This window comes from Mesoplodon bidens (assembly GCF_964165515.1).
Source record: "Mesoplodon bidens genome assembly, chromosome: 3".
Classification (NCBI taxonomy): domain Eukaryota; kingdom Metazoa; phylum Chordata; class Mammalia; order Artiodactyla; family Ziphiidae; genus Mesoplodon; species Mesoplodon bidens.
Genome location: NC_138178.1, coordinates 135,715,503 through 135,740,477, shown reverse-complemented (window position 1 = coordinate 135,740,477; position 24,975 = coordinate 135,715,503). Strand labels below are relative to the sequence as shown.

Below are 24,975 nucleotides of genomic sequence, written 5' to 3'. Positions count from 1 at the left end.
GGACAGTTGGGGATGATGGAAATGTTTTTTTATAACATGATTGTGTGGCTAACATGTGGCTGTGTTTGTTTAACAAAACTTGTCAAATGGTACACTTAGAATTGGTGAATTTTATGGCAAGTAAATTATGCCTCAAAAAGCTAATGAAGAAAGAGGGGGAAGAAGAGGGAAGGAGAGGAGGATGAAAAGGAGGAAGAAGGAGGGAGAGAAGAGGAAGAGGAAGGAGGACGGAGGAAGAAGAGGTGAATGGTGTGGGCTCCCTAAAGAAAGAGGCTCTACCCATTCAGGGAATGCTTAAACTCTTCTTAGGTGTCAGTCAAGGCCTAGGCTCTAAAGGAGAATCATGCTTACTTGATCACGCTTATAGTGAGTAATTTATAGTAATTTATAGTAATTTATAACTCAATTTAATTTATAGTGAGACAGATATGCAAGCCAATCATAATACAGTTTGATGGTTACTATAACAAAGATACACAGGGGCTTCCCTGGTGGCACAGTGGTTGAGAGTCCGCCTGCCGATGCAGGGGACACAGGTTCGTGCCCCGGTCCAGGAAGATCCCACATGCCGCGGAGCGGCTGGGCCCATGAGCCATGGCTGCTGAGCCTGCGCATCTGGAGCCTGTGCTCCGCAACGGGAGAGGCCACAACAGTGAGAGGCCCGCGTACCGCAAAAAAAAAAAAAAGATACACAGACACACAAACAAACACACACAAAGTGCTATGGGAAATAATGGAGAGATTGGGGGTAGGAGGGATGGACACTGATAGCATAATCTGAATGCTGCAGTATGTAATAAGGGAGTGAGGGAGAAATAAATTCCACTACAGAAAACTGGGAAGTGACATTGAAAAGAAGAGGACTTTTATCTTTTGTCAACCAAGGACTATGTGACCTCTAGAATATATAAATCCATAACAACCTGAAGGTTTTGTCTTATAATAACAAAAAAAGCTAAAAGATTCCATTTCACTTACCAATGTCAGAAGTCAATGGCTCACTGGCCTCACTGTCTGAGACACTGATGTCAGCTGTGGCCTGCTGTTGGACTGGAAGAAGCCCAGAGATCATTCTTGACATGATTTCTTGTTCCACCCTGGGGGAAAAAAGTTAAGGATTCCTAAATTTAGTTGAAATGTATAGATGGTTAGAAATAACACCCTTAAAAATAACTGGTGCCCATGGACACAAACATTTAAATGTGAAAGCAGTCATTCTGAAAGTTGAATCTGGAAAGAAGAAAAAATTCAAATATATCTCCTAGAAAAACAAACCGAATCTCTGTGTGGGAGGCAGTTTATCAAATTAAAATCTTTCTGATCAGTCTAATGAAAACTTTAACAGCCCTCATAAATTCAAATTAAGGTTTAGGTCAATGATTACCTGGCATATCATGCACCTAAAATGTTGGGTTCCCTACTCTGAAAGCACATATAGGTTAAAGCTAGAAAAGAAGTCCAGCTGCCCTCTCTTCAAGGAAATAAATATATAGACTGCAACACAGGTAGTTTTCCTCTAAAAAGGGAAAGAAAATTTACTTTCAAGGTCATTTTTAGGAAGGGAAGTAGGAGAGGAAAAGGAAGGGAAACACAGTAAGGACTGATTTTGTACATTTCTTTTTTTTTTTTTTTTTTTTTGCAGTCTGCGGGCCTCTCACTGTTGTGGCCTCTCCCGTTGCGGAGCACAGGCTCCGGATGCGCAGGCTCAGCGGCCATGGCTTACGGGCCCAGCCGCTCCGCGGCATATGGGATCCTCCCGGACCGGGGCACGAACCCGTATCCCCTGCATTGGCAGGCGGACTCTCAACCACTGCGCCACCAGGGAGGCCCTGTACATTTCTTTAGAGAAGCTAACAGGCATCTTAATTATTATTATACAAGTAATAGATGTTCATTGTAAAAATCAGAGAACACATAAAAGTTAAAAAAAAAAGATAAGGCTCACTCACAATCCCAGATTCAAGAATAAACAAAGTTAGTTAACAATTTGGTATTATTTTTCAGTATTTTTCCCACGCACATTTATTTTTGAGTGAGCTCTTCTAAACTGTGGTTGCATCATTAGTATCCTGCTTCATTTATGTACCAGTGTTATTAATATCTTTCTACATCATTAAATATTTTTCTAAACCCAATCTTGATAACTGTATGAATATTCAGTTGTTTAGTTTATTCCATAACTTCTTTAAGGTTTCCCACAGGTAAAAATAGGTATAAAAGTAGAGTTTATGAGTTTATATAACTAACAAATAAAACAGTGCCTTGTTTGTAGTAAGCACTATAAGTGCTAAGTATTCTATGGCCTAGTAGCAGAACTGATTATTTCCTTAGGATAAATTTCTGTTAATAAACCACTGGATTAAAGAACTTGTACATTTTTAATGCTTTGTTACTCAGCAATAGCCTCTTTTGTCATAACAGACAGCCTCAGTACAAATATTCAAGGACAGAAACAATACTTGCAACAGTTAAACCCTCAGCCTCATGTCAGATAGTGCCCAGTGACTACAGCAAAGGAAAAATTTAATAAACAAAAGGAGACAAGGAAGATTTTCAACCAAAATTTCATACATTCTATTTATACTTGCTACTATAATTCTGTTCATCCCAACACCACTGTAAACTCACCACTGAATTAAGCTATTTTCCAATGTTTCTTTTCTCTGAATTACTTTATCCAGAACATCAGTAGTGGGCTGAAAAGTAGAAGCAACTGGCGGAAACGGAGGGCCATTATATTTTGTAGAAACAACTTTAACACTTCTGTTAAACTCCAGAATTGGTTCAGAGTATTCCAGAATTTCATCACATTTTTCCCCTTCCTGGTAATAATAAAAACAAAACTATTATATTCGTGTATCTGTTCAACACTTACTGAGTGCCAAGTAGAGACAACTTAGGTAGGTGAATTAACCAACACTTCTAAATTAATCAATAGCATTTTCTAATTGGTGGTATCACATTATTTATGGTATACACACTTGTCATATAAATCACACTGAAGAAACTTAATTGCACAATTATATTGTGTTTTTAAAGCCCAATATTCAGGGACTTCCCTGGTGGTCCAGCGGCTAAGACTCCACGCTCCCAGTGCAGGGGGCCTGGGTTTCAACCCTGGTCAGGGAACTAGATCCCACATGCCGCAACTAAAAATCTGCATGCCACAACTAAAAGATACCGCACATCACAACGAAGGTCCCACGTACCACAACTAAGACCTGGCGCAGCCAAATAAATAAATAAATATTTTAAAATATATATATTCATTTTAAACAATCATAAAACAAACTAGAAAACTTGGTTATTCCTACATAAAACATTATTAACATTTCCCTCTATAAACTTATTATCATAGTAAAACTAACACTTCCAAATGTTACTGCTTACTCTTACAGAACATATAATTTACATTTAAATATGCAGTTAGGTCATCTTACACATTATTTGTACCATCACATCATGATCAAAAGAGTTACTTCTGGAATTTTAAAACTTTTTATTATGAAAAATATACATGTTTAAAAGTGAACAAAATAGTGCTCATGTACTATATCTGTTATATATAAATAATAAGAATCCCACTTACCTGTTCCCCAGCTTTAACAATTATCAACTCATAATGAACTCTGTGTCATCTATACTTCCCCCATCCACTTTCCCCTTTGCACACCATTTTGAAGTAAACCACAGATACCATATCATTTTATCTGTAAATAATGCAATATGTATCTCAAAAAAGTTAGGGCTCTTTAAAAAATATAACTCAATAATATTGTCCCATTGAAAAATGAAGTCCACAGCTATTAAGTGGCAGAGCAAGGATAGAAACACTTGTCTTTGAAGTCCAAATTCTTTGCTATTTCTACAATGTTCCTTTCACTTATATATTGAACAGTTGTCTAATGTCTTTGCTATATTCTTACCTTCAAAACATTCATGTCGAGCTCACATGAGAAGACACACTGGTGAGAAAGTAACATTAATGTAGTGCATATCTCTTAATGTTTAAAATAGGATTTTTTTTTTTTTGTGGTATGCGGGCCCCTCACTGTTATGGCCTCTCCCGTTGCAGAGCACAGGCTCCAGACGCGCAGGCTCAGCAGCCATGGCTCACGGGCCCAGCCGCCCTGTGGCATGTGGGATCTTCCCGGACTGGGGCACAAACCCGTGTCGCCTGCATCGGCAGGTGGACTCTCAACCACTGCGCCACCAGGGAAGCCCTAAAATAGGATTTTATTTTATGATTGACAAAACTAGTCTTGGTTCTGAAAGTCTAAGAAATATGAACAAATGTCTTCTTTAAAGTACATTGACACATCATTATTCAAGTAGTCTCTATGTTCTATGATCTTTTCTCCCATCCTTTATATTTTACTTCCAGCTACTTTTCCCCTCCTTCTATTTAACCATTTCTATCATTTCTATATCTCTTCCTGCTATATGGGCTCTTCCCTTGGATTTTAGACCCCTCACAACTTTTTTCCTCAATATGAACTAACTGGCGAACTTGCCAATAATCCAGAAATGAAAACAGACAAATGTAATAGAATGAAGGAAGGACAGACTGGAGAGAGGGAAACCAAAGGAAACGAAAAGAAGGAAGTAGGAAGCAGGAGAGAGGAGATGCAGGTGGGAAACAGCTAACAATCATTAAGTTTCATGGAGGTAGCTAGGTGATATAGAAGATAATACTGTATTACAGAATAACAACCTTACAATTTTAAAACAAAAATATATTTAACTGCAAAGTAAAAGGAAGTTTCTCAAAGCTCTATTACATAATACTGATGGTCAAAAGATATTCAACCATCAGAAACAAGGCAAGGATGTTCCCTCTCACCACTCCTTTTCAACATTGTACTAGAAGTCCTTGCTAATATAATTAGAAAAGAAAAGAAAATTAAAGGTATACAGATTGAGAAGGAAGAAATAAAACTATCTTTGCACATGACATGATCATCTATCTTTGCACATGACATGATCATCTATGTAGAAAAGCTGAAAAAGTCAACAAAAAGACTCCTGGAATTAATTAGCAATTATGGCAAATTTGTAGGATACAAGGTTAACATACAAAAGTCCATCACTTTCCTATATGCCAACAATGAACAAGCAGCATTTGAAATTAAAAACACAATACCATTTACATTAGCACACCCCCCCCAAATGAAATACTTAGGTATAAATCTAACAAAACAAGTACAAGATCTATATGAGGGCAACTACGTAATTCTAATGAATGAAATCAAGAACTAGATAAGTGGAGAGATAGTCCACGTTCATGGAGAGGAAGACTCAATAACGTTAAGATGTCAGTTCTTCCCAAATTGATCTATAGAGTCAATGTAATTCCAATAAAAATCTCAACAAGTTATTGTGGAGATATCAACAAACTTACTCTAAAAGTTATATGAAGAGGCAAAAGACCCAGAATAGCTAATATGATATTGAAGGAGAAGTACAAAGTTGGAGGACTGACAGTATCCAACTTGAAGACTTACAATAATCAAGACAGTGTGGTACTGGTGAAAGAACAGACAAATAAATCAATGGAACACAACAAAGAACCCAGAAATAGATCCACATAAATATAGTCAACTGATCTTTGGCAAAGGAGCAAAGGCAATACAATGGAGCAAAGATAATCTTTTCAACAAATGGTGCTGGAACAAATGGACATTCACAGGCAAAAAAAAAAATTGACACAGAGATTACACCCTTCACAAAAATTAACTCAAAATGGATTACAGGGCTTCCCTGGTGGCACAGTGGTTGGGAGTCCACCTGTCGATGCAGGGGACACGGGTTCGTGCCTGGGTCCAGGAAGATCCCACATGCCGCAGAGCGGCTGGGCCCGTGAGCCATGGCCACTGAGCCTGCGCATCCAGAGCCTGTGCTCCGCAACGGGAGAGGCCACAACAGTGAGAGGCCCACGTACCACAAAAAAAAAAAGGATTATAGACCTAAATGTAAAATGCTAAACTATAAAACTCCTAGAGATAACATAGGAGAAAACATAGATGACTGTGGGTATGGCAATGACTTTTTAAATTTAAGACCAAAGGGACAACCCATGAAAGAACTAATTGATAAGCTGGACTTCATTCAAATTAAAAACTTTTGCTCTGTGAAAACGAATGTCAAGAGAATTAGAAGATAAGCTACAGACTGGGAGAAAAATTTGCAAAAGACACATTCTGATAAAAACTGTTATCCAAAATATACCAAAAAACCGTCTTAAAACTCAATAATAAGAAAACAACCCAATTTTCAAAATGGGCCAAAGACCTTAATGGACACCTCACCAAAGGTGATGTACCAATGGCAAACAAGCATTTGAAAAGATGCTCCACATCATATATCAGCAAAATGTGAATTTTTTGATTAATTTTTATTCGAGTATAGTTGATTTACAATGTTGTGCTAGTTTCTGCTGTACAGCAAAGTGAATCAGTTATACTTATACATATATCCACTCTTTTTTAGATTCTATTTCCATACAGGTCATTACAGAGTATTGAGTAGAGTTCCTTGTGCTATACAGTTGGTTCTTATTACTTATGTGTTTTATATATAGTAGTGTGTATATGTTAATCCCAATCTCCCCATTTATCCCTCCCCACTCTTTTCCCCCTTGGTAACCGTAAGTTTGTTTTCTACACCTGTGACTCTATTTCTGTTTTGTAAATAGGTTCATTTGTATCATTTTTTTAGATTCCACATATAAGCAATGTCATATGATATTTGTCTTTGTCTGATTTCACTCAGTATGAGAATCTCTAGGTCCACCCGTGTTGCTGCAAATGGCATTATTTTGTTCTTTTTTATGGCTGAGTAATATTCCATTGTATATATGCACTACATCTTCTTTATCCATTCCTCCATTGATGGACATTTAGGTTACTTCCGTGTCCTGGCTGTTGTAAATAGTGCTGCAGTGAACACGGGGTACATGTATCTTTTTGAATTGTGGTTTTCTCCAGATATGTGCCCAGGAGTGAGATTACTGGATCATATGTTAGCTCTATTTTCAGTTTTTTAAGGAAACTCCATAATGTTCTTCATAATAGCTGTACCAATTTACATTCCCACCAACACTGTAGGAGGGTTTCCTTTTCTCCACAACCTCTCCAGCATTTATTGTTTGTAGATTTTTTGATGATGGCCATTCTGACCAGTGTGAGGTGATACCTCATTGTAGTTTTGATTTGCATTTCTCTAATAATTAGTGACATTGAGCATCTTTTCGTGTGCCTGTTGGCCATCTGTATGTCTTCTTTGGAGAAATATCTATTTAGATCTTCCACCCATTTTTTGATTGAGCTGTTTGTTTTTTTGATATTGAGCTATGTGAGTTATTTGTACATTTTGGAGATTACTCCCTTGCCAGTCACTTCATTTGCAAATACTTTCTCCCACTCTGTGGATTGTCCTTTCGTTTTGTTTATGGTTTCCTTTGCTGTGCAAAAGCTTTTAAGTTTCATTAGGTCCCATTTGCTTATTTTTGTTTTTATTTTCATTACTCTAGGAGGGGGATCAAAAAAGATCTTGCTGCAATTTATGTCAGAGAGCATTCTGTGTTTTTCTCTAAGATTTTTATAGTCCCTGGTCTTACATTTAGGTCTTTGACCCATTTTGAGTTTATTTTTGTGTATGGTGTTAGGGAATCTTCTAATTTCATTCTTTTACATGTAGCTGTCCAGTTTTCGCAGCACCACTTATTGAAGAGACTGTCTTTTCTCCACTGTATGTTCTTGACTCCTTTGTCATAAATTAGGTAACCATAGGTGTGTGGGTTTATCTCTGGACTTTCTATCCTGTTCCACTGAGCTATATTTCTGTTTTTGTGCCAGTACAATACTGTTTTGATTACTATAGCTTTATAGTATAGTATGAAGTCAGGGAGCCTGATTACTCCAGCTCTGTTTTTCTTTCTCAAGGTTGCTTTGCCTATTCGGGGTCTTTTGTGTTTCCATACAAATTGTGAAATTTTTTGCTCTAATTCTGTGAAAAATGCTATTGGTAATTTGATAGGGATTGCACTGAATCTGTAGATTACTTTGGGTAGGATAGTCATTTTAACAATATTGATTCTTCCAATTCAAGAACATGGTATATCTCTCCATCTGTTTGTCTCGTCTTTGATTTCTTTCATCAGCATCTTATAGCTTTCTGAGTACAGGTCTTTTGCCTCCTAAGTAGGTTTATTGCTAGGTATTTCATTCTTTCTGATGCACTGGTAAATGGGATTGTTTCCTTAATTTCTCTTTCTGATCTTTCATTGTTAGTGCATAGGAATCCAAGAGATTTCGGTGTATTAATTTTGTACCCTGCAACTTTACCAAATTCATTGATGAGCTCTAGTAGTTTTCTTTTTTAAATTAATTACTTTATTACTTTATTTATTATTTATTTTTGGCTGCATTGGGTCTTTGTTGCTGCATGCGGGCTTTCTCTAGTTGCGGCAAGTGGGGGCTACTCTTTGTTGCAGTGCGTGGGCTTCTCATTGCGGTGGCTTCTCTTGTTGCAGAGCACAGGCTCTAGGCACGTGGGCTTCAGTAGTTGTGTCATGTGGGCTCAGTAGTTGTGGCTCACGGGCTCTAGAGTGCAGGCTCAGTAGTTGTGGCGCATGGGCTTCATTGCTCCGTGGCATGTGGGATCTTCCCGAACCAGGGCTCGAACCTGTGTCTCCTGCATTGGCAAGCAGATTCTCAACCACTGCGTCACCAGGGAAGTCCCTCTAATAGTTTTCTGGTAGCATCTTTAAGATTTTTACAGATAGTATCATGTCACCTGCAAACAGTAACAGTTTTACTTCTTCTTTTCCAATTTGGATCCTTTTACTTCTTTTTCTTCTCTGACTGCCATGGCTAGGACTTCCAAAACTATGCTGAATAAAACTGGAGAGAGTGGATATCTTTGTCTTGTTCCTGATCTTAGAGGAAATGCTTTCAGTTTTTCACTGTTGAGAATGATGCTTGCTGTGGGCTTGTTGTATATGGCCTTTATCATGTTGAGGTAGAGAAATGTAGATTAAAACAACAATAAGATACCATTACACACCTATGAGAATGGCCAAACTCTGGAATGCTGACAGCACCAAATGCTGGCAAGGATATGAAACAGCGGAAACTATCATTCATTGCTGGTGAGAATGCAAAATGGTACAGCAACTTTGGAAGACAGTTCAGCGGTTTCTTACAAATCTAAAGATATTTTTACCATATAAGTCAGCAATTGTGCTCCTTGATATTTACTCAAAAGAGTTAAAAACTTACGTCCACAGAAAAAAACAGATGTTTGGTTTTGTTTTGTTTTCATTTGTTTGGTTTTTTTTGGCTGCACAGCGTGGCTTGCGGGATCTTACTTCTCCGACCAGGGACTGAACCCAGGCTCCTGACCGTGAAAGCACAGTACCCTAACCACTGGACCACCAGGGAATTCCCTCAGATTTTTATAGCAGCTTTATTCATAATTACCAAAACTTGTAAACAACCAAAATGTCATTTAGTAGGTGAATGGATAAATAAACTGTGGTCCATCCAGACAATGGAATATTATTTAGTGCTAAAAAGAAATGAGCTATCAAGCCATGAAAAGATAAGGAAGAAACTTAAGTGCATTTTACTAAGTGAAAGAAGCCAATCTGAGAAAGCTGCATACTGTATGACTCCAACTAGACTGCATTCTGGAAAAGACAAAACTATGAAGACAGTAAGAAGATCAGTGGTTGCCAGGGACTGGGGTGGGTAGGGGGGACAGATGAATAGTCAGAACAGAGAGGATTTTAGGGCAGAGAAAATACTCTGTATAATAGCATAATGATGAACACATTTTTCCAAATCCATAGAATGTACAACATAAAGAGGGAACCCTGAGGTCATCCCTGGACTTTGAGTGATTATGATGTGTCAGTTTTAACAAGTCAAAATTGTTGGGGTATGTTGATAATGCAGGAGACCATGCATGTGTGGGGACAGGGAACATATAGAAAATTTCTGTACCTTCCTCTCAATTTTGCTGTGAACCTAAACTGCTGTAAAAATAATAAAGCCTTTAAAAAAAGATAATCAAATCATGTAAAAAATGCTAGTAGAAAAATAAATTCACATGATTGCTAATAAGCTTTGTTACCTGTATGATATCGATTACTTCATCGAAGTTAGTTCCTGGAAACTTCACCTCTTCTTCATCTGCCTTTGTAAATTCTGGAGTCTAAGAAAGCATTTTCAGAAAGTTTTGGTTGTGTTTAATGTCTTTTAAATTTATACCTAATTTATCATAATACCATAGCATAAGCTTATAATTACATGCCCCTATTTTTTATTTTGATATCCTGCTCAGACTTGATTTAACTAGTAAATGAAATCCAAGCTAGTCTCCAAGTCATCACTTCAATAGCTATAAAAAACTAGGTATCAGTTTTTCTATCAAGGACTCTACCAACAATGCAACTTAAGTCAATTGATCAAGTTGATATAGTTGTGATTTCCCTCCTAGAATTAAGATAAAGAAATGTGTTTGTATGTATAGATATATAAGTTTACACATATACAAACTCACAAAAAGACAGATACAGATTCAAATAATTTAGAAAGACAAACAAAATAATTATTTTACAAATTTAGCCTCTAGGCCTCACTATATATAATCTAGTCACCAAAAACCACAATAGACAATTCCTGAGAGCAGAATGATGAACAGTCCAAAAAATTATTTGTAATCATATATGTTTTAATAAACTTCTGGTTGAAAAAATTATTGATGAAAAATAAAATTAGGCACAAGAGCCATTCAGGGCCAGTTCTATTTTACTATTTCTGATTGTGAAAAATTGATGTTCTTCCTTTCCTTAAAACTGTATCCTCAATGAACAAATTTGCTTACCATAGATGAAACCTGGGAAAATGTTACAGTGCTATTTTGCTGTGTAGTAAAGTCATAATTTTGTCATTCAATCACAAGCAGCAAATAAATATTAGAAAGAAATGCATATTTTTGCATCGTGTCAATAGTATGATGACAAAGTAACATCCCAAAACATAAACTCCAATTGTCACTATAAAATTCACATTCAGGAGAACTATAATTTAATTCCCATTTAAATCAAGATTCTTCTTCAAAGAGACAGAAATTCTTCCTTCACATATGAGTCTTACAACTTAAGTTACCAAAAAGTTACACTAAGGATTATCATTTTCAGAACATTTATAAATGTAAGGATATTAAACAAACTTTCTTTTTCGAGTTCATGAGCAACTTCAGGGACTTCCCTGGTGGAGCAGTGGTTAAGAATCTGCCTGCCAGTGCAGGGGACAACAGTTCGATCCCTGGTCCGGGAAGATCCCAAATGCTGTGGAGCAACTAAGCCCGTGCACCACAACTACTGAGCCTGTGCTCTAGAGCCTGCGTGCCACAACTACTGAGCCCATGTGCCACAACTATTGAAGCCTAGAGCCCGCGCTCTGCAACGAGAAGCCACTGCAATGAGAAGCCTACGCACCGCAATGAAGAGTAGCCCCCACTCGATGGAACTAGAGAAAGCCCATGCGCAGCAACAAAGACCCACGCAACCAAAAATAAATTGATTGATTAATTTAAAAAAAGCAATTTCACATTTGTTTTGAATCTTTTCCTTAAAACCAAAATTATTAAAATAGATTATAATGGAAGACTTTGCATGGAATAACATTAGTTAAAAATCCATAGTCAGACATTGCTCAAAGATATAGAATACATTTCTGAACATACCTGTATCCAGGTTTTCAGAGGAGGAGGAGGAGATGCTTCTTTGGGACTAGACGGAGATAGACCAACATCAGCAGTACCATTTGAAATGCTGTCAATATCTACATTGGGTAATACCTAAAACAGAATACAACATCCAGCTTTCAGTTCATCATTTTGACTCAAATATTTGTGAATCTATGTATCAATAACATATTTAACTTTTTATTGCAAAGTCAATGGATAACAAATTTAAATATGAAAGCATATTTTACAAAATTTGGAAAATAAAAGGGAAACACAAAGAATCCTATTATCTTAAGACAACATCATTTTCACTATTCCCTTTATGTTTTTACTATCAACTTATGCATAGCTAAATTCTAAAACAGTTTCATTCCTGATTTTCCATTGTAATTAGATCATAAACACCTTACTATACTTCCATATAGACTTCATAATAGTATTTTAAATGACTGTATAGTATTTCAAGAAAAAACATGCCTTATTTAATCATTTCCTGTTGGTAAACATTTAGGATATTCCTTATATATTCACTATTAGATAGATAGATAGATATCACTCCAAAAAACTTCATATATACATAGGGTTTTTTTCTCTGAACTTTGAATTATTTCATTATGCTAGATAGCCAGATATTAGGCTAACTTCTTGAGCCAAAAAGCATAAATATTTAAGATTCTTGGTAATTACTGCCAAAATGCAATGAAGAGCTCTATTTCCATCATCAAAAACATAACTAATTATGTTTTACCCAACCTTCACCCAAATTAGATAATAGAAGTGTTTCAGCAAGAACAGTTTTTAAGTGGAGGTATATTATTGTTATTTTAATTTGCATTACCTTGGTAACTAGCAAGATTTAAATTACTCAATTTGACTGCTTATAACTTCCTCTTCTGTAGAGTCTTATACATGTTCTTTGAATATTTCTGGATTTGCTCTTATGTTTTCTTATTAATTTATGGAGGTTTTTATCTTTAAAAATTAAAACTTTCTATCATATTCCTTTCATATGTTCTCACTGTATGTTGTTTTCCTTTTCATTTAGGAATCTTTTACATATATAAGTTTTAGATTTTATAGATTCAAATCTATTTTCTATCATAACTATCCTCTATATCCAGACTTAACTTCATTTTTGATAAGGACTACATGCAATTATCTTCTAATTCTTCTATGTTTTTATATCTTGTAGTTATACTTTAGCCTATTGCCTATTTGGAACTCACTTGCTACACAGTAAAAGTTTAGAGTCTAAAACCAATCTATTTTCCACACTGCTAACTAATTATAACATACATTATTTCATTTAAAATAATCTTATTTCCCACTGACTAATGAACTATCTATCACATATTACAGTCTTTTTAAATAACCAAGACTATTTCTGAAATAGGACCAGTATCAAAACACTTCAACTTTTCTAAACCTTTGTTCTTTCAAATGTCAAAATGATCCTAAAGTTCAAGTTTTAAAAAAATCATGGCTTTTTTTTAATACAATTTCACTTAAATTATACATTAACTTAGGAAGAATTGTCATCTTGAATATTTAAGCTTCACATTATAAGTTCTCTCTCCATTCATTCAAGTCCTCTTATATATGTTTGTATAAAGATTGAAGTATTAATTATATAAGACAAACACATTAAGCCTTTTTAAAATTAATTATTACATACTATTGAATTGTTCCCTTTGGAATATCATCAAGTCACCTGGATATGAGTTATCGGCTTAGAAAAGGTAGCTTAAATCATGCAGAATGAGGATAGCAATATCACATTAATATTATAGTTTTAAAGAAGGAAAGACCCATCATGAAAGCACAGATTTCATGAAGCAATATAATAAATTTTAAGTGCTAAAGTTAAGCCAAATATTTTTTTCCTTAAATTTTTCTGTTCATGCACACTGAATACCTGCACAGTAAGCTGAGGAGGATCCCTTTTTTCTGACTTCATTCCTACAACTGCTATGTTAGGTTTCTTTACTCCAGTTTCTGTTTTTCGAGATGATGGTGGAATAGAAGTAGTCACTGTTACAGGGTGTGGCTTGTTTACAATTACTCCAGCAGGTGGCATGGAATCACTATTACTTTGGGTTTGTCCTAAAAAATTTGGGGGGGAAAAGGAGTCAACCATTTCAGAAGTAAAGAGAAAATTCTAATATAAAACCTAGATCTTTATGCCTAAATTCTCATAGGAAAGGAAAGCACTATCTGCAATCACCTTTTCCTCTATCATCACCACTGACATCATACCCACCATGTCATCCTTTTAGCAGCGACTAACATTAGGTGCTCATATGTACTAAACACTTCACATACACTATCTAATTTAAATAAGCTTATGGAGTATTAATATTATCCACATTTTACATTTGAGGGAACAGAGGTTTAGAGACATAACTTAATTTTTCAAAGGTTATGATAGTAAGTGGCAAAGCCAAAACTAAAGTGTATTGCATTGTGTTGAATTATTTTTATTCTCAAATCTTCATAGAGCAGCAACAGACAAAAATAAAACCGACAACAAAATACTAGTGTTTGACTACCAATAAATAGCACGTAGGCCAACTATCTGCTAACTATCATAGCTGTCAAAATTTTGTTACCTTTCACTTCAAAAGTTCCATTTGTTTCCTAAATTTCAAAGTAAAGAGGGACAGTGCAGTGCATTCATTAAAAACACAGACTCTAAAGTCACACTGCCTGGGGTTTGAATCTTGGCTCCACTCTAGCTATGTGGCCTTTGACAAATTACTGAACTCTTCTGTGCCTCAGTTTCTTCGTTTATAAAATTGGTACATTACCATGCGTTTTATACAGTGGATTAAATAAGTTAATATATATAAAGTGCTTAGATCTGTCCCTGGCACACAGTAAGAACTTTATAAGTATCAGCTATTATTTTAGTAGAAGACATGTTTGAACAGACAGCTACCAAGTTGACATGCTATTAACCCATAATATCAAAAATAAAAAAATCTCTTATGTTGAAAAATTCACATTTAAATAATTCATCAAAATTAAGAATCGCAGTGATATTGAAAGAATAAAATAGCTAACAAAATTTGAAGAGCTAGTGTGAGAACAAAAATTATTTGCTCAACTTTTACAATGATGGATCTGAGAGACCTCAAATAAGTTAATAACAAATTATTAGCTTAGAACACACAACTACATAATTTTTACTTCTCATGGCCTAGTCCAAAAGTATATAAAAGGTAATTCGAAGTACTTCTCCTAAGACATAACGATATTAAACCAATCAAAATCCTCAAGTTCTTTAATTATTATGAATGTCTATGACATGTCTAAACATTATTTTAATTTCATTTCATCTACAGAAATATACTATAAAATACCAAAAGAATGTTTCCTGTAAGTGAAAATATAGCATCATTTCAGAGACTGCTACTACACAAAGTAAGACACATTCTGAGGCCCTACTCACAAATACAAACAACACATAAAGGAAAAGGTAGGTGACTACTCTGTCAGTATCACTTTGTAATTTCTGCTGTTGCTGATTAGAATTCTAAAATTTACCCCATATATTTTGTTGTGTCTTACCTAAAAGAACTGCCATAGGAATTAGATGACCTTCCAGTGTACCTGAAAAAGTAGGCATTTCCCGGCTTGGGCTGAACAAATACTGCTGCTCACCAGGAGACAGTGTAGTTATGGTATGTTGCAGTTTAGAATCTGTCTTTGTAGGTTTTGTTGCATAAAAGTCAGTTTGTGTTCTTATTGACTTTACTTTAGTGCCTATAATAATGACCAATGGAAGATATTTTAAAATATTGTTTGAACATCTACTATGCAGTCATCTACAAATATAGCAACCCTTCCTCACAGAAAGATCTCATTCTATATAAGGTTACAGGGCCCCAAAATATAAGTAAACCAGGGGTTGGCAAACTTTTTCTTAATTGGTCAGATAGTAAATATTTTAGCCTCATTGGCTGTGTGGTCTCAGTGGCAACATCTCAACTCTGCTGCTGTAGCATGAAAGCACTCATAGACAATACTTAAATGAATGAGAATAGCTATGTTCCAACAGAGCTTTATTTATAAAAATAGGCAGCTGACCTGCAGGTCATGGTTTTTCAACCTCTGAATAGATGTAACAACTTGTGCAACTACTATGATAGAAAAGATACAATAACTAGAAAAAAATGTTGAATAAAGATTCAAAAGAATATTCAGAACGTATTACTTAACTCGTTATGTTTTTTCCTATGAGTATAAGAAAGTTAATGATCATTTTTGGAATTGAAAATTTTTTCATCCTCTCATTATTCTGTATAACCAGGCTTTATCCTTTGAAATTACGTACAGATAATCAAATTCTATAATTATTAAAACCTTGAAGAATAACATTATACATTTTTAAATCACTATTTAGTAAACCTATATAGATATTAAATCCTGAATTCTTAAATAATTAGAAATTTTTCTGATTATCTGTCTCCCTGGAGAAGAACATAAACTTCTGTGGAACCTGGGAAAAGTGAAGAAAACTAAAAGTGTAAAGGAAAAGAAACTAAAATATTTTTTATTGATAAATAAATACCTGACATTTCTACATTTTTACTTTTAATATAAGAGCAGTTTTATAAATCTAGACTTTTTTTTTTTTTTTTTTTTTTTGTGGTACGCAGGCCTCTCACTGTTGTGGCCTCTCCCGTTGCGGAGCACAGGCTCTGGACGTGCAGGCTCAGCGGCCATGGCTCACGTGCCCAGCCACTCCGCGGCATGTGGGATCTTCCCGGACCGGGGCACGAACCCGTGTCCCCCGCATCGGCAAGTGGACTCTCAACCACTGCGCCACCAGGGAAGCCCTAAATCTAGACTTTTAAATATAGTTTTATGATCCGAGGAAGAAAAATTTTAGTACCACATCTATATTTTTTTCATCATGTTCTCAAGTATTCATTCATTCAACTGAAGGAATATTTTTCTTGAATGTTTATTTATTTATTTTTGATAAATTTATTTATTTATTTTTGGCTGCGTTGGGTCTTTGTTGTTGCGTGTGGGCTTCCTCTAGTTGTGGCGAGCGGGGGCTACCCTTCATCGTGGTGCATGGGCTTCTCGTTGCAGTGGCTTCTCTTGTTGCGGAGCATGGGCTCTAGGAGCATGGACTTCAGTAGTTGCAGCACACGGGCTCAGTAGTTGTGGTGCATGGGCTTAGTTGCTCCATGGCATGTGGGATCTTCCTGGAACAGGGATCGAACTCATGTCCCCCTGTGTTGGCAGGCGGATTCTTAACCACTGTGCCACCAGGGAAGTCCTCCAGTTTAAGAGGATTAAGACAATGTCTTACTCTTTGTGGCCTTCACAATACCTAGTATAATAATGATGGACAGATAAAGGTATTTGTAAAAAACTTTTTAATTGAACCCTAGTTAGACCTAAGGTAGGTTTTCTTTTTCTTTTTCTTAGTTTCCACCCAGTTTTGTTTAGTCTGGAAGGGATGATGTTGCTTATTTCTTACTATAATACAATAGATTAGTTTGAATTCTGGGCTTCCAGGCAACCACCTCAGAGAAGACTGCCGTTTAATTTGCTTGCTACAAACAAATGGTTCTTCCGTGGAGGGGGCCTCTGCGGTGGTACTGATACCTCTGCTTCCATGTTTGTACTGTAGGTGCCATATAGAATCTGAAACGTGCCTAGCAGTAACTTCTCTCACTGCTAACACTCAGAAACTTAAAGGCAGAGGGGGAATTGAATGTAGATAGTGTCTAATAGTAACATCATAGTAAGCACTTTTAATGCTTTTAAAGATTTAAAAAATGTATTTAAAGATTTTTTAGAAACAATATCAAAGTCAGATGTACACGGGCTTAGTTGCTTAGTTGCTCCACGGCATGTGGGATCTTCCCGGACCAGGGTTTGAACCCATGTCCCCTGCACTGGCAGCTGGATTCTTAACCACAGCACCACCAGGGAAGCCCCTTGAATGTTTATTTAAAATATATTTTTTCAGCATTTAGAATGTGTTTGGCATCATTCCAGACACAGGGACTACAAGTACTGAATAAACCAACTGTATTCATGTAGCTTACACTCTAGTAAGGAAAAAAATTGATAAATAAAAGTATAATGTCAGATGGTGAAAAGTGCTATGAGGAACAAGAGGCAGAGCAAGGGAATGGAGAGGGTTAGATGATAATATTTTGGATAGGATGGTCAACATAGACCTCTCTGAGGAGCTAACAGCTAAGAGCAGAGATTGAAAGAACTGAGTGAGCCATGCAAGGGTCTGAGGGAAAAGCCCTCCAGGCAGAGGGAATAACAGGCACCAAGGCCCCAGGAGGAGCCTGGGTCCATAGGTTCTCAATCACTTCTACCATCAAAAGGGTTACTTCATAAAGTGATTTTTGGATTTAAAAGTATTTTAAAACCTTAACTTATTTTTTGCAAAGGCTTTCCAAACCCCAAATATAAGTTAATAGCAAGCTCTAAGAAACAAGGAAACATTAGGGTAAATATCATCCACAAGCCTAGTAAAATAAAATCTATAGGATTTCTAGATAAACTGACACCCTATATGATCAACTAACTTTTGGAAAGGAAAGGAAGGAAAAATAAAGCAACCGCCACAGCTCCAACTTCCAGAAAGGATCAGAAAGGAAAATGAGCTGGGATCCACGAGTGACGGCATGTTGTCAAAGTGCCTTACAGACTGCTAAAGCACAAGTTGAGAAACTTCAAAATGTAACCAAGGTCAACGGACTCAACATTTAACTAAGAGTTATATGTAAATATACTAGTGAAATGATAGGTGTGAGTCAAAACATATAGTGATAAATAAAGATATTTTTAGTTGTGTACTAAAGTAACAAAAAAATTTTTCCCCTTTGCTAACTAAGGCTCTCTGAGGACAAACCAAACTGCAAAAGTGCCCATAAGCACTTTCATGATAATGTACAGCATATGGCTTATCTTTCTGTTCATAAAGAATGTGATGGAGTAAGCTTTGCAAGGAAATGTCTACGTTCCCTAGATTATAATTTAAATTGCTTAAAAGTCATCATCTCAAAAATTTTTATCATGCTTTATCTGAAGATACCATCTAATCCTATTTTTTCCCCACTGATCCTATCTTGAATCTGGTCTATTTTTCCCTACTTTCCTAAAAGGAAATGTTTCCATCCCTAAGCATTACATAATTTGAACAGTATTTATAAGTAATAAAAAGCAAAAATTAAACTTTACATATTAAACCAATACCACAAAAAATGAGTTTTATCACCAAAAAATGAGGTTCCTTACCTTTAACTCGTTCTATTACTTTTGGTCTCTGTGGTCTGGATTTAGGAGATGGAGAATTAAATCTGAGATATGGTCCTTTTTTAAGAGTGCTGCGATGACCCTGATAAACTGGTTTTCCATAGATTTGTAACATATAATCCTTGTCTTGTACCACTGTGGTTGCTTTCAAAAACCCCTAAGTATACAAAGTTATTCAACTCACCAGCAAAATAGTCATCAAACACTTATCTCATTTTTCTAAAAACTCCTTTTGCCAGCTAAGTACTATATTAAGAATGATCAGGTCAGGAAAGTCCTCTATGTTGAATGGCTCTTAAATTCTGGAGATAGTTCTCAAACTACAGTTGTTAAGTTTTCCAAAGCATGAAAATTAAATACAAAAATCATCCACCCAAAAAACATGAAGGTTCTTACACTACTAAGCATATTTTCAGCACCAAAAAGTAAGTTTAAACACATTTTACATATGAAAGTAATAACTGTCAAGTACAGTAAAATAACATAAACCAAGTCTTTAAATAATTTCCTACATTCCTGATCTCACCTTCAATCATAATCTAAATGCCACAGAAAGGTAGCATTTATTGAGCATCTACTAAGTACTAAGTACTGAATTAATCAGATGCTTTATGAATCTGCCCAACAATCCATGTTTGGCATTAACAAAGTTACAGCTTAGTTAGAACAGCCAAAAAATTCCCTCTAGGATCTAGTACCATGCCTCCCAATCACTAGGCACTAAACAGACATTTGTTAAACTGATAAATAAACAAACTAAAATTTATACACACATACAGACACACACACATATACAACATACAAAGATGAAATACAATTTTGAATACCATGAACTAGAGGATCTAATTTTTGGACTAGATGATCTCTAGATATACCTGCTGTAACTGAAATACTGTGATTATAAGTGTGAGATGTCAGAAGGAAGGAACTGCATACTTTGTGCAGTGATTTCTACATTATGGATATCCAAAACTCTAAATATCACTAGTTTAAAGATGGTTTACATTTGTATAGTCATTCATATTTTTAAAACATTTTCATAGTCATTTCATTATTTATGTCTTTAAAAAATGATCAATTATAATGCAACGTTTACATCACAAAACCAGATCAGGATCTTACCTCTTTTCTCTCTTTCTGTAAGCTTGAAGCAGGCATGCTCCTTGTAGGTGGATTTCTAATTTGCTCCTCTTTTTGTTTTTGAGAATGTTTTCTTGGAATTACAGAGTTGTTTACCGTTTTGTCTTGTGTGTTGGTTTTAATATCTTTACTCATGTTCTGAACTCTCTTGGTCCTTTGGTTCTTCTGACCAAATCTCTTTTGTTCATAATCTTTTCTTGCCAGTTCATCCTTAACATAACCAAAATTAAAATTACTTAAAATCTATCCAGGTAGTAACGCTTTCACATCAAAAGTACTAGAATTGGGCCTCCCTGGTGGCGCAGTGGTTGAGAGTCCGCCTGCCGATGCAGGGGATACGGGTTCGTGCCCCGGTCTGGGAGGATCCCATATGCCGCGGAGCGGCTGGGCCCGTGAGCCATGGCCGCTGGGCCTGCGCATCCGGAGCCTGTGCTCCGCAACGGGAGAGGCCACAACAGTGAGAGGCCCGCATACCGCAAAAAGAAAAAAAAAAAAAAAAAAAAAAAAAGTACTAGAATTTATTTTCTGCTGCTATAGAAATATAATTTAGCAGTTGTAAAGGCTTTATAAGTAAATGATATTGGTTTACATATGAATAAAAATTCTTTTTTAGAATAAACAAAAGATTAAAAAGACTGGTGTTTTATGGAGCAGAGGGGATGAGAAATAGTAGATGATGATCAGGGATAAGAGGGCAACTTTTCATTATAAAGCTTTTTACATTTCTTGATGTTTAAACCATATGAATATAGTAACTGTTCCAAAAATTAAATTTAAAAATACGTTTCCAAAAAGTAAGCAATTTTGTAATAAAACACTGAGATTTATTTATAAATTAAAGTTACTTGTAGGTTTAAACAAGCATATTTTGCATGAAATCCACAGTTATAGAGTGACATATATTGCTAGTCGTCTGCAGAACCAGATATGAACTCCAAGTCTTCTGACTCTTAGCCCACGTTATTTCTGGCGCATTACATAGCAGCTAATATAAATTCTTTATAACCACATTAGAGGTATATATTCTTAAAACAACAGTGTTTAAAACTGTATATTAGGGAATCCCCTGGCGGTCCAGTGGTTCAGACTCTGTGCTTTCACTGCTGAGGGCCCAGGTTCGATCCCACAAGCTACATAGTGAGGCCAAAAAAACCCCAAAAAAACCAAAAAACAAGAAAGAAACAAAAAAAAAATCCCCCAAACCAAAAAAACCTAACACTTCATCTTCTACCACTGTGAGTACGCAGATACACACATCTTACAGTCAGGAAAAAACATTTTGCATCCCAAGGTAAAAATGAGTTACCCTGTCTAGTTTTGCTTCTTCAAATACATAAAATTTTAAGAATTTCCTTTAAATTACTGACCCCTTGATAAAAACAACTGTCGTGGATTTTTGCAATGCTAATGTCTGAAGATACACCATGAGCTTTGTGGAGGTGAGAAAGTGGCAGTTTTTCCAGCCGGAACTGACTTCTCTAAACTTAGTAACCTTAAAAATCTTGTGGAGTATTTTCCTTTTAAGTAACTTTGATGTTTTTACTTTGGTAAGCCAATGCTTCTAAATCTGCTGTCTTTTTTTTTTAAAGGATCCTTTTTTTGTAAGTATACTTCTTCCTTTTCTAAATGCTTCTGCTAAATTTTCTTTCAAATCACTCATATTTTAGTTATTATCCACAATTTTCCAGTTAACAGCCATAATATAATTTACGAGACAAAGCACATGTTAAGTAAAATGAAACTTATTATTAAGTAAGTATAAAGGGTGACAGAGTGAAATTAAGAATTATCAGTGGACTTAAAAGGACTATTTTGAGAATATGTATGATACTTGTAAACTGTAATACATGTTATCTCCTAAGAATTCAATTAATTCTGTTTTTCTCCAATACTTACTTGAATTTCTCCAGAAATAGTTTTAATCCAGTTATCTACTGCCTTTCTGATCCGAATCTTCTCTGACATCTCTCTACAAAACAGAAAAAAGAATTTTCTTAAATTAACATTAAAGGTCCTAAGAATAGATCTCTTACCTAGTTTTGAATCTATTGTGTAGCCCAATATCCTTCATCTGAAAATGAAAAACCAATGTTATTAGTTTCATCGAATGTTTGAAAAGCACATGTAGATCCCAGAAGAAATGTACCAAGGAGAGAAAAAAAACAGGGAAAATTAACATCTGTGAAAAATAATAGCAACATGTACATACCCAAATTCCAACTTTATAATAAGTCCACATGTCAAAGGCAATGAAGAACATTTTCTAAACATTAAAACACACTAAAACAAAATGAAGCACTTAGAAAAAAAATTATGAGAGCCTGTAAACTGGCAGTTTCATAAAAAACCTTGGGATGCCAACATCCTGTCCTACCTGTTGGTAGATAGAGCATTGATAAATGAATACATGGCAGCTCCATCCTTTGCACGAATAATAGCTTCCAGGTTTTCTTCAAGTACTTTTTTATGGTTTTGTACTCCTCTCAAAATCTTCTCAGCATCTTTCAATACAGATCTCGTATTGGTTATTTGAAGCTTAATGGAATTCTGTGGAAGATCAGCAACCTCTGACACAATCTGAGATTCTTTTGGCTTAAAAGATAAAAAAGCAAGAATGTTAATATGTAAAACTCATATTAATATTTTAATCCAAATAAGAGCTATTACTATAGTTTGGGACATATACTATGCCAATTTGTCAAATTGAAGAGCTATAAAAGAATACTTGGCAACTAAAGTTTCTTTCCATTTAGAAGCACTAACGTGAATGTTCAGTGAAATGGGGCTGGCAAGCCCACAGCAGTTTGGTGGCCAAAAAAAGCTCTATCTGGTGAAGAAAGCTAAAACAAAATAAGAGCAAGTTGGCTCTAGGTAGGCAGAGCAGACAATGTGAACTGGATAAACGAGGGCCATTCACAGTTCTCCTTCCACCTTCCTTCTTCTCCAACAGAAGCTGGAGAGCTACAGGTTGCCATGTGGCTCAGTCCTAGCCAAGGAGCAGTTAAGTAGAAATCACTTGATGAGGGCTTTTGGAAAAGTTTTGTAAGGGGAACAGGCTGGGCTGACATGTCTTTCCATGCTTTGTCTTCATCCTTCCTCTTGCTTTCTGTCTTGATAACTTTATTTCTTCATGATTTTTACCTTTACTAATCATTAATTTTAGTATCTTGTTCCCACCTTACCTGGAGTATGCCATTTGTTTCGTTCCTCTTTTGGCCAAGATCATGAAGAATATCATCAGACTTCTGCACAGTCACTTTAGCTGTTCCTAGTTCTTCATAGGAAGGAAATTTCTGAGTGGATAGAGGGTCAATGCTGTAAAAGATTTAAAATTAAAGTTTTCTAAATTGTCATAAATTCAGTAAACAGTTGATTATATAAATCTTTGATACATCCTTAGTGATATGAATTCTAAATGAGTCTTATTAAAATTGTGCAGCAGAATTAATCAGTTATGTGATTAAACATATGAAACACCAAAAATTACAAGAAACAAGATTACTCTGGCCAGACTGGTTTAGGGATAGTAGAAAAAGAGCAGGAAACCGTTTTGCTTTGAAAAAGTTAACGTGCAGAAGCACTTCTGGAATGGTGGAGTAAGGATCTCTAAAAATCTACTCCTGTTAAGAGTAAAGAGAACACTAGCAAAAATGGTCAAATCAGCTTTTGCAGAACACTGGAAATTAAACAAAAGCTTGCAACAACCCAAGGAATATTTAAGTAAGAAAATGGCTGACAAGAACAGCAAGCTCTATGGCATTTTTAACTCGCCCTATTCCCAGAGCCCTTTCCCCAACTCTGTGGTAGCTTTGGAAATCAACAGACTCAAGAATTCCCTGGTGGACCAGTGGGTAAGACTCTATGTTCCCAATGCAGGGGGCCCAGGTTCGATCTCACATGCATGCCACAGCTAAGAAGTCTGCATGCTGCAACTAAGAAGCCCGCATACAGCAACTAAAAAGGCCACAACAAAGATCCCGCGTGCCACTACTAAGACCCAGCACAGCCAAAATAAATAAATAAAACATTAAAAAAAAAAAAAAAAGAGGGCTTCCCTGGTGGCACAGTGGTTAAGAGTCTGCCTGCCAATGCAGGGGACACGGGTTCGTGCCCCGGTCCGGGAAGATCCCACATGCCGCGGAGCAGCTAGGCCCATGAGCCATGGCTGCTGAGCCTGCACGTCCGGAGCCTGTGCTCCGCAACGGGAGAGGCCACAACAGTGAGAGACCCGCGTACCACAAAAAAAAAAAAAAAAAGAAAGAAAGAAAACCAACAGCCTCACAACCACTAAAAAGTCAGAACGAGTTTGGAGCCCCTCAAAAAGTCCCATTCTCAGGGTTTCTCCTTAGACCTGACTCAGTTATCTCAGTGAGAAATCCCATCCCCAGGTCATTCTTCGAAAACAGTGCCAATTGTTCAACATCTTAGCTGCCTGAGGGGGTCATGCCAGTTGAGGCAAACAAGAGGGTAAACAATAAACCAAAAATTTGGGGAATGAGATGTCCATGATGGAGTTCTGAAAAGCTCCAACACATTACTGGATCTAGAAGGTCATGTGCATGTACAGGGCTATGTGCATGCAAAAGAACGACCTAAAAAGGGCCTAATCTTTCACATCTGACTGACCGTGGGCTCTGTGCGAGTAGGAAGCTAAGGTTAAGACAGACTTATAATCTGCTGGAGCACTGAAGGTGTGCCCCAACATGTACACACACACACACACACACACACACACAGCCCCTTGCAAAGACAGGGAGACTTATTCATTCAAAGCAGATA

General features: G+C 36.2%; 1 protein-coding gene across 11 annotated transcripts in view; it reads right to left on the bottom strand.

Annotated features, from left to right (window-relative positions):
- Positions 1-24,975, bottom strand: part of KIAA0586 — a 113,444-nt gene that overhangs the window by 68,086 nt on the left and 20,383 nt on the right. For 9 of the 11 annotated variants that reach the window (XM_081230268.1, XM_081230265.1, XM_081230262.1 and 6 more), the window contains 11 exons: positions 23,379-23,511; positions 22,571-22,788; positions 22,093-22,165; positions 20,179-20,406; positions 19,039-19,213; positions 15,328-15,522; positions 13,673-13,860; positions 11,755-11,868; positions 10,138-10,218; positions 2,629-2,822; positions 979-1,097 (listed from right to left, as the gene is read on the bottom strand). In XM_081230268.1, the coding sequence (XP_081086394.1) occupies positions 979-1,097; positions 2,629-2,822; positions 10,138-10,218; positions 11,755-11,868; positions 13,673-13,860; positions 15,328-15,522; positions 19,039-19,213; positions 20,179-20,406; positions 22,093-22,165; positions 22,571-22,788; positions 23,379-23,511 (1,718 nt within the window). The remainder of the gene's footprint in view (positions 1-978; positions 1,098-2,628; positions 2,823-10,137; positions 10,219-11,754; positions 11,869-13,672; positions 13,861-15,327; positions 15,523-19,038; positions 19,214-20,178; positions 20,407-22,092; positions 22,166-22,570; positions 22,789-23,378; positions 23,512-24,975) is intronic. The other 2 variants (XM_081230272.1, XM_081230264.1) reach the window with 2 other exon arrangements.